Source organism: Penaeus chinensis, chromosome 19, assembly GCF_019202785.1.
Source record: "Penaeus chinensis breed Huanghai No. 1 chromosome 19, ASM1920278v2, whole genome shotgun sequence".
Taxonomy (NCBI): Eukaryota; Metazoa; Arthropoda; class Malacostraca; order Decapoda; family Penaeidae; genus Penaeus; species Penaeus chinensis.
This window is the reverse complement of record NC_061837.1, coordinates 17,438,496-17,450,995: the sequence shown is the minus strand read 5'-3', so window position 1 is coordinate 17,450,995 and position 12,500 is coordinate 17,438,496. Positions and strand designations below refer to the sequence as shown.

General features: G+C 42.1%; 2 protein-coding genes across 2 annotated transcripts in view; one reads left to right on the top strand and one right to left on the bottom strand.

Annotated features, from left to right (window-relative positions):
* The window catches only part of LOC125035198 (serine-rich adhesin for platelets-like), a 9,998-nt gene extending 1,430 nt beyond the window's left edge, over nt 1-8,568 (top strand). The window contains exons 1-9 of the mRNA XM_047627437.1: nt 1-1,514; nt 2,043-2,144; nt 3,564-3,806; nt 4,450-4,537; nt 4,884-5,133; nt 5,329-5,446; nt 5,918-6,050; nt 6,804-7,048; nt 7,234-8,568. The exon at nt 1-1,514 is cut by the window's left edge and continues 1,430 nt beyond it. Of these exons, the coding sequence (XP_047483393.1) occupies nt 1-1,514; nt 2,043-2,144; nt 3,564-3,806; nt 4,450-4,537; nt 4,884-5,133; nt 5,329-5,446; nt 5,918-6,050; nt 6,804-7,048; nt 7,234-7,488 (2,948 nt within the window). The 3' untranslated portion in view covers nt 7,489-8,568. The remainder of the gene's footprint in view (nt 1,515-2,042; nt 2,145-3,563; nt 3,807-4,449; nt 4,538-4,883; nt 5,134-5,328; nt 5,447-5,917; nt 6,051-6,803; nt 7,049-7,233) is intronic.
* A 2,012-nt stretch (nt 8,569-10,580) lies between these two features.
* LOC125035390 overlaps nt 10,581-12,500 on the bottom strand; it is a 27,129-nt gene continuing 25,209 nt past the window's right edge. The window contains exons 20-22 of the mRNA XM_047627757.1: nt 12,196-12,318; nt 11,820-11,849; nt 10,581-11,297 (exon numbers count right to left, since the gene is read on the bottom strand). Coding sequence (XP_047483713.1) covers nt 11,055-11,297; nt 11,820-11,849; nt 12,196-12,318 — 396 coding nt within the window. The 3' untranslated portion in view covers nt 10,581-11,054. The remainder of the gene's footprint in view (nt 11,298-11,819; nt 11,850-12,195; nt 12,319-12,500) is intronic.

Genomic DNA, 12,500 nt, shown 5'->3' with positions numbered 1-12,500 from the left:
CTACAACTCTATCTGGAATTTCTTCAGACGCGTCCAAGACCTCTTCAACAGCTCAGAGCCCCATCGGGACGCCGTCAGGTATTCCTTCTCCGGCAACAACAACCCAGAGAGTAACAACTGCTTCATCCAGTGCTCCTTCCCAGTCTGCTGCTCCAGACGAGGCTACAACATCCCTTCATTTGGAATCTGAGCAGACGACTACGACTCAAGCGAGTACTCAGAGCAACACTCCGCCGCAGACTAGTTCGGGAACGACCCCCACCACACTAAGCAACCCAGTCACGCCCCAGTTATCTTCATCTACTTCGGCCACGACCTTTGATGACGCGCCCAGCTCCTCTCCATCACCGGATGAGGCGAAGGAAATAAGCAAGAGATCTGTCGACGACAAGCACCTCCTCTCCGAGAACAACAGCAACGAAAACCCATGCACCGACACCGAGCACTGCCAGCCGGGCAAAGTGCGCGACGAGCCCACGAAGAAGAAGGCGCCCGAAGATACGCCGGCGACGCAGGCAGAGGCGGTGGCGCGGATTCAGGAAGAACCTCTGACTCAAGGGGAACCCGTGACTCACAAAGAACCTCTGGAGGGCGTGCAGAACGTCACGGCGGAAGCGGGCGACGGCAACTTTACCCCCGACGACGGCAACATCTCCCTAGGAGACAACTTTTCCCTTGCTGATGGCAACTTAACTCTTGTCGACAGTAATTTCACCCTTGCCGACGACAACTCCACTTTCGCCGATGGCAACTTCACGTTCACTGATGGCAACTCCACCCTCTCCGACGGCAACTCCACCCTCGCCGACAGCAACTCCACCCTCTCCGACGACAACTCCACCTTCGCCGATGGCAGCTCCACCCTCGCCGACGACAACTCCACCCTCGCCGACGACAACTCCACCCTCGCCGACGGCAACTCCACCCTCGCCGACGGCAACTCCACCCTCGCCGACGGCTTCCACTTTGGCCTTGGCAACAGCAGCCTCTTCAACGTGTCCTTGCACGAAGACGAAATCAGCTACGAGTGGATGCTCTCCGAGGAATGGGACGGCGGCAACCAAACAGATACGAGCTTCAGCGACAGCAGCAGTTCTTCGTCCTCCAGCTCCTCGTCCTCCAGCTCCTCCTCGAGCGAGTCCCTGGAGAGTCTCGAGGGGGGATCGTCGTCGTCGAGCGAGGAGGACAGCGACGAGAGCGACGAAAACTCGAGTAACGAAGGGAGAGAGTACTTCTCCGGGGAGGTGTTCGACGCGGCCCTCAACGGCAGCGGGACCTGGATGACGGACGAGGACGGGCGCTGGTACAGATTCCGTCATCGCAACGAGTCCGAGGAGAGCGACGAGGACGAGTCCCTTGAGGACGACGATGACGATGATGAGGATGAGGACGACGACGATGAAGATGAGGACGACGACGATGATGAAGATGAAGAGGATGAGGATGAGGACGAAGATGAAGAAGATGGAGAGGAGGAAGAGGAAGACGAAGGGGATGAAGATGATGAGGAGACGGTAAATTGAATCTTATTTTTGAAGTTGCTATACAAAAAAAAAAAAAAAAAAAAAAAAAATCCTGTACAGTTTTTGCGATGCCAGTATTGTTGGTTGTAATTATGGAAATGGAATGATAGAAACTTATAAATCAAAGCAAGGTTAGAAACACAGATAACAAACAGGAGCAATCACATAACGAGAATAACTATAACAATAACACTATCAATATCGCCACGGTACAATTAATGACAGTGATAATGATATTGTCGTAGTCGTATTGATGATAGTGGTAATGATAACGATAATGATAATACAAATGATAAAAATAATAATAATAACAATAATGATAATAATAATGAAGATAATAGCAACAATGATAATGATATAATGATAATGATGATAATAGCAACAATAATGATAATGATAATAGCAACAACAATAATAATGATAATGATAATAATGATAATAATAATAATGATAATAATAGCAACAACAATAATAACGACAATAACAATAACAATGGCCACCATCGCCTTCCTTTCCCAGGGCAAAGAGAGTTCTAACGGGGAGATCAAATTGGCCGGCCAGAGGTTCCCGTCGACGGTGTGCTTCGAAGCCAGGATGGTGGATCGAACCAGATTGGCTGAGGTAAAGGACTGCGCTTTTTGTGAGAGATAAACGGAGAGAGAGAAAGAGTGAGAGGAGAGAGAGGAGAGAGAAGAGAGAGAGAGAGAGAGAGAGAGAGAGAGAGAGAGAGAGAGAGAGAGAAAGAAAGAGAGGGAGATAGAGAGGGGGGGAGGGAGGGAGAGAGAGAGAGAGAGAGAGAGAGAGAGAGAGAGAGAGAGAGAGAGGGAGAGGGAGAGGGAGAGAGGAGGGTGGGAGAGAGAGAGAGAGGAGGGAGGGAGAGAAGGGAGGGAGGGATGCAGAGGAAGAGAGAGAAAATGAATTGTTGCGAAGGGACACCAGTCGTTCGTTTTTTGTTTTTCTTTCTTTCTTTTTCATGTTCGTTAATAAGAATAGAAAAGGAAGACGAGAGATGAATAAAAAAAGAGAAGGCAGAACGAAAGAATGTGTTTCAAGGACAGAATGATTAGTAAAGCCAAAGTAAGAGCTATTATTTGGTATCATTATTATTGTATAGGAGGTGAGAGTGAAGGATAGACAGAGGAAGAGGAAGAGGAAAAGACAATAAGAGACAGAGATAGTGGGAGGGAGGGAAAAAATGCAAGAGAGAGTTTGTGTTTCGAAACCAGAATGCATTTGAGAGAGAGAGTGAGATAGAGAGAGAGAGAGAGAGAGAGAGAGAGAGAGAGAGAGGCAGAGAGAGAGAGAGAGAGAGAGAGAGAGAGAGAGTAAGAGAACGAGAGCAATTAACTTCCTAACCCAATGAAACAGTGAATAAAAAATCCATTATCCCCTTTAAATGTATACTTCTCCCTTTATCCAATACTTCCCCTCAAGTTTAAATATCCCGTCCCTCTTTTTTAATAACACCGCCTCCTACTTCATACCCCAATCTTTGTCGTTTTAAATGTCCCCTCTAAAATGTCCCTACCCCCCCCTCCAAAAAAAAAACAAAAAAAACTCCACCCCTTATATCCTTTAAATATCCTTTAGAATACCCCCACTGCACTCCTCTCTTAAAATATTGCACCCCCTCGCATCCCTTTCGTAAAGAATTCCCTCCCCATCCTTCGTTTAAAATCCCCCCACCCTACCCCCTTTCTTGATATACCCACACCCTATCCACCCCTATTTTAATGTAACCCTCCCACCCCTCTTTTTAACCCTCCTCCCACCCCACCCCCTATTAAAATACCTCCACCTCACTACTTTTTTTCAAAATATCCACACTTCACCCCTTCCACCCCACCCCTCTTTTAAAATACCCACACCCCACACTTTAAGAAATTAAATCAAATAAGTAGCAAAGGGATAAAAAAAAAAAAAAAAAAAAACCTACTCCTTTCTTAAAATCCACCCCTCCCCCCTTCCCCCCCTTCCCCAAACTCGAAATCCAAAAATCCGAACCGTCAATAACACCAACCAACGAAGACCGCTTTCCAGGCACACAAACACGGCGAGTTCAAGTGGGAGGCCGAGCTGCAGGCGCGGATCCGAGCTGGCTTCTCGTGGGGCTTCCTCCTGACGCAGTTGGTGGGCGGGAGGCTGGCCGGCATGATCGGAGGCAAACTCCTGTTCCTCATGGGCGCTTCCATGGCCGCGGTGCTCACTATCCTCACGCCCACGGCCGCCCACATCGGTCCGTACTGGCTCCTCGCGGCTCGCATCATGGTCGGCGCCGCGCAGGTACGTTGAGAGGGTTAAGACGAGAAGGATAATAGGAATTATGTATTAGCATCATATATATATATATATATATATATATATATAATGAAGATGAAAAGAGTAATAATGATTGTAATAATAATATAATAATAATTATTATTATTATTATAATAATAGTAATAATAATAAAAATGATAATAGAAATAATATTGATAATGATAATGATAGTAATAATGATAATGATAATAATAACAATAATGATACAAATAATGAAAATCATAATGAGGATGATAAACCCAACAGCAATAATAATAAAAATAATAATAACAATAATAATAATAGTAATTACAATGATAGTGATAATAATAATAATAATAATAATAATAATAATAATAATAATAATAATGTTAATAATAATAATAGTAATATAAATAAAAGTGACAATTATAATAACAATGATGATGCATTAACAATAACAACATTGTTATCATACTAATAATAACAACGATATCAGTAACGCTAATTAGGATGATATCAAAATTCCACGAAGGAAACAAGAGGACAAGGAAATTAAATAGATAAAAAAACAACTTAACAAACAAACAGAAAGAATAAGGAGAATTGAACTACTAATTCAAACAAATTCTTCTCCTCCTTGTTGCAGGGCGTGTGTGTCCCTGCCATGCAAGCAGTTTTGTCTCAGTGGGCGCCGCCGATGGACCGCACTGTCATGGTTGCCTACACGTACTCTGGTATGCTGGTTCTTCTGTTGATTAATTTTCGTTTTTTCTTGTTTTTTTTTTTTGTCTATATTTAGTTTGTTGCCTTATTTTCGTTTTTTCTTGGGTTTTTATTGTCTTTATTTAGTTCGTTGCTTTATATTCTTATTATTTGCTATTTATATATATATAATTACCTCATGTACAATTTCCAAACATTTTAGGAAAATAAACGGAAAGGAATGAAATAGAAAAGAAAAGCATCAGGAATCAGAGTCACTAAATTTATCTTGAAAGAAAAGAAAGTAAAAAAAAAAAAAAAAAGATCTGAGCTTCATAAACTAAGCCACGCCCACCTCTCCCCTTGCCCCTCCCCCAGGCTTGGCCGTCGGCGCCGCGCTCGGAGGGCCTGTGTCGGAGTGGATGGTGACCGTGATCGGGTGGCGGGCGCTGTTCTACCTGCAGGGCGCCGTTGCTCTCGTGTGGTGCGTCCTGTGGCAGTTCCTGGTGGCGGAGAACCCTGCTAAACACCCACGCATCACCACGCAGGAGAGAACACACATCATATCGAGTATTGGAGCACAGCACGCCTGGAGGGGACTGCCGGTGCCGTGGCCTCATATATTCAGGTGGGTTTGCATGTGTGTGTGTGTGTGGAGATAAATAAATACCGTATGCATATTACCTTTTTCTTCTCTTCCTCCATTTGCACAATTCACTCATTCATTCTTATTCCACCTCCTCCTCTCTCCACCTCACAACAAGACAACATTAATTCAGCATCAACAATAATAATCATATTCAATTTCACCTTCCCCTCCCAGATCTCGTTACGTCCTGGCTGTCGTCTTAGCTGAGTTAGGCTTCTCATGGGCGTGGTTCACCCTCCTTCACCACGCCCGCGAGTATGCAGTGACCGTGTTGCATGTCCCCGATCACCAGGTGAGAGCGTGGGCGTGGGCATTGGTGGGAAGGGGGCAGGGGGGGGGGGGTAAGGGGGATTAGTGGGAGACGAAAGGTTTTGTGGAAGGGTGTTGGGGGGGAGGTGTACGTGTGTGTGTGTGTGTGTGAAAGTCTTACAGTGAGAGAGCTCTGAAAATATTCGTAAAAATATTTGTATGCAGGCAATGCTTATTCCCCTCCCACCCCCCCAAAAAAACGAAAATAACCCCCTCCCCCTCCCACCCCTACCCCAATCCTCCTTATAACCCCTTTTAACCCCCCCCCCCACCCATCCCCAAACCCAATCCTCCCAATCCTCCTTATAACCCCTATTACCCCCCCACCCCTACCCCAACCCTCCTTATAACCCCTTTTACCCCCCACCCCTCCCCTCAACCCCCCCTCCCACCTTGAAAATAACCTGCCCACCGTACCTCCGCCAAATTTCCCAACGCTTCTCTCACCCTCCAGGCACGTGTGGCTTGGGGCGCGGCTCTCTTCGCCATGTGGATCATCGCCCTCGTCTACGCCACGCTGACGGACTGGGTGAGGCGCACGAACAGGCGGTCCACGGTGGTCGTGCGTCGGGCAGCGAACACACTCTGTGAGTTTTCGTTGTAGTGTTATTGTCGTTGTTATGGTGTTGTTGTGTTTGTCATTGTGTTGGTGTCTTTGTTATAGTGTTATTCTCTTTTATTATGATGTTTGCTATAGACTTATTGTTTTATTCCCGTTGCTATTTGTCTATATATGTTGTTGTTTTTTATTATTATTATCTTTATTGTTCTTTGATCCTATTCTTGTTGTATTTAATCATCATCTTTATTTCACTGCTAATAAACAAAGACCAAAGTAGTCCTATAGACATCCAAGAAGAAAAGGGCCTTTGGCAATCATTGGCATTCCTGTTATGATATCCAGTCCTAGTTTTAGAGAAGAGGTTATTTTTACGATTATCATTGATGTTCATATCGTACCTTTTCTTAGCAAAACATCACATAACGTCGATTACAGTGGTCATACGCTTTCCATAAAAAAAAACATACATCTAACTTAGTGGTTACTAACCTGGCGGGCGTCAGTCCTTTCCAAAAGGGACGCGAGCCCTTGGGATAAGCAAGAATTTCTCTAATTTTATGTGCAATTTGTTTCAAACTAGAGCGTGTTCAGATAATGAAAGGTTTAATCGTAATGTAATTCAATAACTAAGAACATACTTTTAATTTTCTTTTAAATCTGAGGTAGTGAAAAAGGTTAAGAACCGCTGATCTAACTTCATGTATATACCCTGGTAACACTAACATAGACATTGATTACAATAAAGGCAAAATTCATCTCTTTGCATCTACTTTCTCAGGTGCTCTGGTGACAGCCGGATGTCTCGTGGCCGTAGCGCAGTCTAGCTGTTCTCAGGTCGCTGTGCTAGTCTGGTGTTCTATGGCGCTGGCCCTGGGCTTGTCGGCTTCCTTCTCCACCTTCCTGGCCAATGGCATCGAACTGGCACCCAACCACGCAGCCGCAATCGCCGGCGTCAGTGGCACTGTTGGCGCGGCTGTGCAGGTGCTCTCGCCTCTGTATGTGGCTTATCTCACGGATGGACAGGTAAGGCGAAAGGGAGAGTTTGGTGAGATTTTTGATTTTCTTTAGTCTCTGTGGTTATGTACCGTTGTTGATGTTATGATATAGAGGCCGTGAGGATAGATACACGCATATATGTGTGTGTGTGTGTGCTGTGATGTAATGATAGAATTATTCTTAACATTCACTAATATGGCTCTGCGCAACAGGCCACCCTCGAGCGATGGCGGATGGTATGGTACACGGCGGCCATCGTGCTCGCGCTCACCAACTGCCTCAACTTCCTGATGGTGTCGTCGAAGGAGCAGGTGTGGAACCGCCCCGTGGCCGTGCCTGTGTACCCGAAGCGCCAGTCGTCGTACCTGGCCACGCGGCGCACGAGGCTGTCGCCGCCGCCCCGCCCCGGCCCGTCGGCGGCGCGGGGGAACAAGAACCCGGCCTACGTGTTCACCGAGGAGTTGTAGGGGCGGCGCTGAAGGAGGGAGGGGTGGCCCGCCCCTCCGCTTGTGGCTCTACCTCACGTGCGTCCTCCTGAGTGGAACAAAGACTCTCGTAGAAGGATTATCGCTCCTGGAAAGACATTCGAGAGATGCAACCGCCGTCTTCTTGCACGAAGGAAAGAGGCTTCCGTTTTCTTCTCGACGGGAAGAGCGACAAAGGTTTTTGTGCCATGAAATGAAACTCATATTTTGAACTATTGTTGTTCACTGACTTATTATACTCGATAGAGAGACTTCTTATACCACTGACAATGTGTCTAATACTTATTTGTAAATCTCTTTACACTTTAGTCAATTTAAAGACACGTAAGTTTTTAGTCCTTAAGCTATTACTTTTATGAATATAAATACAGAAATTCCGAATTAAAAAAAATAAATGAATAAATAAAATACTTTTTTTTCGAAAATAGATTATAAAGTATATAAAATAAAATCGAATTAAAAATCAAATGACATACCTTTACATCGAGATTTGACCCCCCCAAAAACGGGGAAAAAGCATTGTCCTTTACCATAATACACTTAATTCGACACCTGGCAACTCCCTCGGCTTCAGACCGACTGAATTCAGAGTCGTGCTGAAAGCTGAATCCCCGCATTGCAGAAGATAAGGCCAAGAGTCCTTATTCTCGCTGCGTTGCTACTCAGCATCTTGCTGCCCAATGCTGTGATGCTGCGTTCTTACCAAGATGGCATTTTACCGCGCTGTTCGAGCCGGTTGACTGTGATAATGTAATATATATATACAGTATGCTGTAACAAAAAAAAAAACAAATTTAACCAGTACAGAACTTGCGAAAGTTCTTATGGCGCTGTAAATGCTTCACTAAAAAGGCCTTTTTTTGTAATGATTACCTGTTAATTTCTTGAATCAGTTCCAGCGTCATGGTCTGATTTCTCGAAATGTGGCAAACTATTTTTCTTTTGTTTTTGAAGTCTCTTCTTCTCTCCCCAATATCATAACTTGGGGAAAAGTCGTTAGTGATGAATGGTTTGGTAAATTTCAATGTATAGAGAAATATAAAAAAGAAAAATAAACTATAATCCGTTGATTTTCATTACGTTTGCCTGAATTTCCTCCCATTAATTGAGAGAGGCAAGTCCTGAAAGTCCTGCAGTTGAATAAATGGCTGTTGAACAAACGCATGCATATATGTGTGTGTGTGTGTGTATATATACACATACATACATACATATATATATATATATATATATATATATATATATATATATATATATATATGTATATATATATATGTATATATATGTATATGTATATAAATATATATATATATATATATATATATATGTATATATATATATATATACATATGTATATATACATATATACATATATGTATATAATCATACACATCGATATGTGCGTGTGCGTGTGTGTGTGTGCGTATACGTGTGTGTGTGTGTATGTGTGTGTGTGTGTGTGTGTGTGTGTGTGTGCATGTACGTGTGTGTGTGTGTGTGTGTGTGTGTGTGTGTGTGTGCATGTACGTGTGTGTGTGTGTGTGTGTGTGTGTGTGCATGTACATGTGTATGTATGCGTGTACCTGTGTATGTGTGCGTGTACGTGTGTGTGTATGTGTGTGTGTGTGTGTGTGCTTACGTATGAATCAAAAGGGATGATTTCACAATACAGTGTGATTACTACTTCGAAATTATAACTGACTGCGAAATTATAAATCGCCACTGACATTTATTTTCTTAGCATCTGTCTCAATGAAGAGCTTGTGTGTGTGTAAGAATAAGAGAGAAAGAGAGAGAGAGAAAGAGAGGAGGAGGATTTAATGTTAATTGTGTGTGTGTGTGTGTGTGTGCGTGTGTGTGTGTGAGAGAGAGAGAGGGAGAGAGAGAGAGAGAGAGAGAGAGAGAGAGAGAGAGAGAGAGAGAGAGAGAGAGAGAGAGAGAGAGAAGTGTATATACGAGTATATGTCTGATTATGTGACTGCATGATATGTATACTTACTTATGTATGTCTGTATAAGCATGTGTTTGCCGAATGCTCTTGTTATGTACAGTTACCACACATTTTTCATAATAGGTCTATCGTCCCCGCATTATTTATACCTGTAGTTTCATGACCTTTGACCCGATATTCTCTTCTCTGAGTGAATCACAATCGAAAATGCTTTTGTTAATCGCCTGTTTCATCTCAGTAATCTTTAGGTGTGATTTCTTTAACTGTTGTGGTTATGGTCATCATTAAATCATCCAGTATGTATAATTTAATCTCAATTTTTTTCTTTTGATTTTTGGAAGAATATTGTGTATATTGGTGCTCTTATTTGCATAATTCCTAATTCCTCTTTGTAATAAAGGAAGAAATGATGATTCCTCAGACATATATATTTTTAAACGGTGTCATCATTATACGCTCTCCCAAAAAAACGTATGTTTGTGCTGTAAATACATCCTCAGTCAGACACACGACCTCCGTATGACAAGCGAGGTCGGGAAAGATCATTTAAAAGCTCATTCTTATGTGTGGTCAATGGGATCCTCCACCTTCCAGGCCGGAAGTTGGAGCCTGTGTTGCGTAATCAGTTATGCAGCATAATAGAGTAGCATTTATGTATGATTATGCATGGATATTAAATGTATACAGAGAATGGTGTTATTTTTGTTTTTCCTTGATCATTTTACGTGCACAGATACAGGCACTTATACATGCGAGCGCATACATTTTTAAATCTTTCACACGCACACGAATGGGCACAGAAATACATTCATGTAGACACATAAAACTCTTTCATACATTTAAATAACATATAAGCACATCAAGATACACAGACATGCATAGATATACGTGTGTGTGTGCGACTGTGCGCGCGCGTGTGTGTGTGTATATGTGTATGTGTGTGTGTGTGTGTGTGTGTGTGTGTGTGTGTGTGTGTGTGTGTGTGTGTGTGCATATCAGTATATGCATATAGTGTGTACAAGTATACGTATTGGCTATATACTGAATCGTTGATTTTATATATAGTTCCACTTGAAAAACAAAAACAGACAGCGAAACAATATAGATAATAACAAGACAGAAAGGGAATCACAAGAATATATTTATGATTTAATCAATGCATGGAATAACCACTAGTAGCATCTTTCTTTTAAGACTGTCATTAGTCTGGGTGCATTGAAATCAGACATTTCCATCATTTTGTTATAAGTACAAAGGGTGAATCAATAAATACATTGTATATTACAAGCAATTACCAATATCCGTTTGATTCCAAATGTGTCTAAATTTAAGAATCATTATATCACAATATATTTTTATCTTAACTATTTCTTTTCTTTTCTTAAACGAAGTATAACTATTAACTATTTATTTTCCAATAAAACCACTAAATACATGATAAATTACTAGTAACTACCATTATCCTTTTGACTGCAAAATTCCAAAAACCTAAAAGAAGAAACACTATCACATCAGTATCATACCTAAAAAGCAACAATCATAATGAAACAGCAGCCTGAACTAACTTTAACTTTACAACAACGTGACGTCCTATTTTTTAACGCAGAGTAAGACCGACAGCCACGACAGCAGCGAACAGCAAGGGACAAAGGGCCAAGGACGAGGCGCTGTCGGTTGTTGTCGGTAAAGGCGTTGTCGTTACTTCACTTGACACTCCCTTGCTTGGGGTTGTTGGCTGGGTGGTGGAGGCAGGCGTTGTGGCGGCCGGGGTTGTGGTGGTGGTAGTTGTGGTGGTGGTTGTGGTGGTTAACTCTGTGGTGGTTGTTGTTTTCTCGTTTATCTGAGATACGAGGATAGTTGTATTAGAGGTAAATGAAACAAGAACAAGGATGATGATAATAATGAACGATGTATCAAATGAATTCTTATTTACGGGTCTATTCACATTTGAAAATTGTTCACGTATTCAAATGTGCTTGCATGAGAGCATTCTAAAAATAAATAATAAAAAGAAAATATGAACATTCATTTAGAGAGACACAGAGACTAACACGAGCAGAGTTTATCAATGAAAAATGAATTACAAGGAATATATATAATTGACACAGTTCGATTAAATCGCGTCTTAAAATCCCTTGAGCTCCGAAACTCTTTATAACTCATGACTAATATATCATTATTACTATTAATCGGTTATGACTAATTAACTGCTATTGCTATGATCTCCTTGCGATTACATAATTGATATAACTTCCAATTTATTAATTACTTTTATCCACTACGGCTAATCAAGTAATCTCTTACACTTTTTCTAAACTTTTCACTAATTAATTGATAAAACTTACTAATGACTATAACTTACCGTAACCGCAGTAGCAGTTGCCGGAGGTCCCTGGATAGAATAAAAAAAATAATGTTAGGTATCCCTAAATCTACTAAAATTTCGTCTTTATCAATAATATCAAACCATTTATTTCTGATATCACAAATATTTGGTTTCAATAAATATTTATCATTATAAATACTCATAATCAGTATTGTTATTGTTCTTATTATCTTTATGAATCTTATTACTATACAAAGATATTAGAGTCAGATATTCCGAATGTTAGACTCTTTTTATATAACGCATGTAAGGTCATTAAGTGATTAAAGTCACAGTAAGATAAAATAAAACGATAACACTAACAACCGATATCTCCCCCTAACCACACCTGACATCTTTCTAAGACACTCACCATGACTCCGCTCTTCACAGATGCAATGCTGAGATACACCTCCTGGTTCATTACCTCCTCGTAAGGAAGAATGACCACGGTCTCTGAAGCATCTCCGGGTGCTGTACCTGTGCCTTCCAAGGGCTGTTTTGAAGGAGGAAGATAAGGAGGAGGAGGAGGAGAAGGGGGACGGGGAAGAGGAAGAGGAAGAGGAAAAGGAAGAGAAGGAGGAGGAAGAGGAAGAGGAAGAGGAGGAGGACGGGGAAGAGGAATATAAGGAGGAGGAGGAGGAAAAGGAGGAGGAGGAGGACAGGGATGAGGAAGAG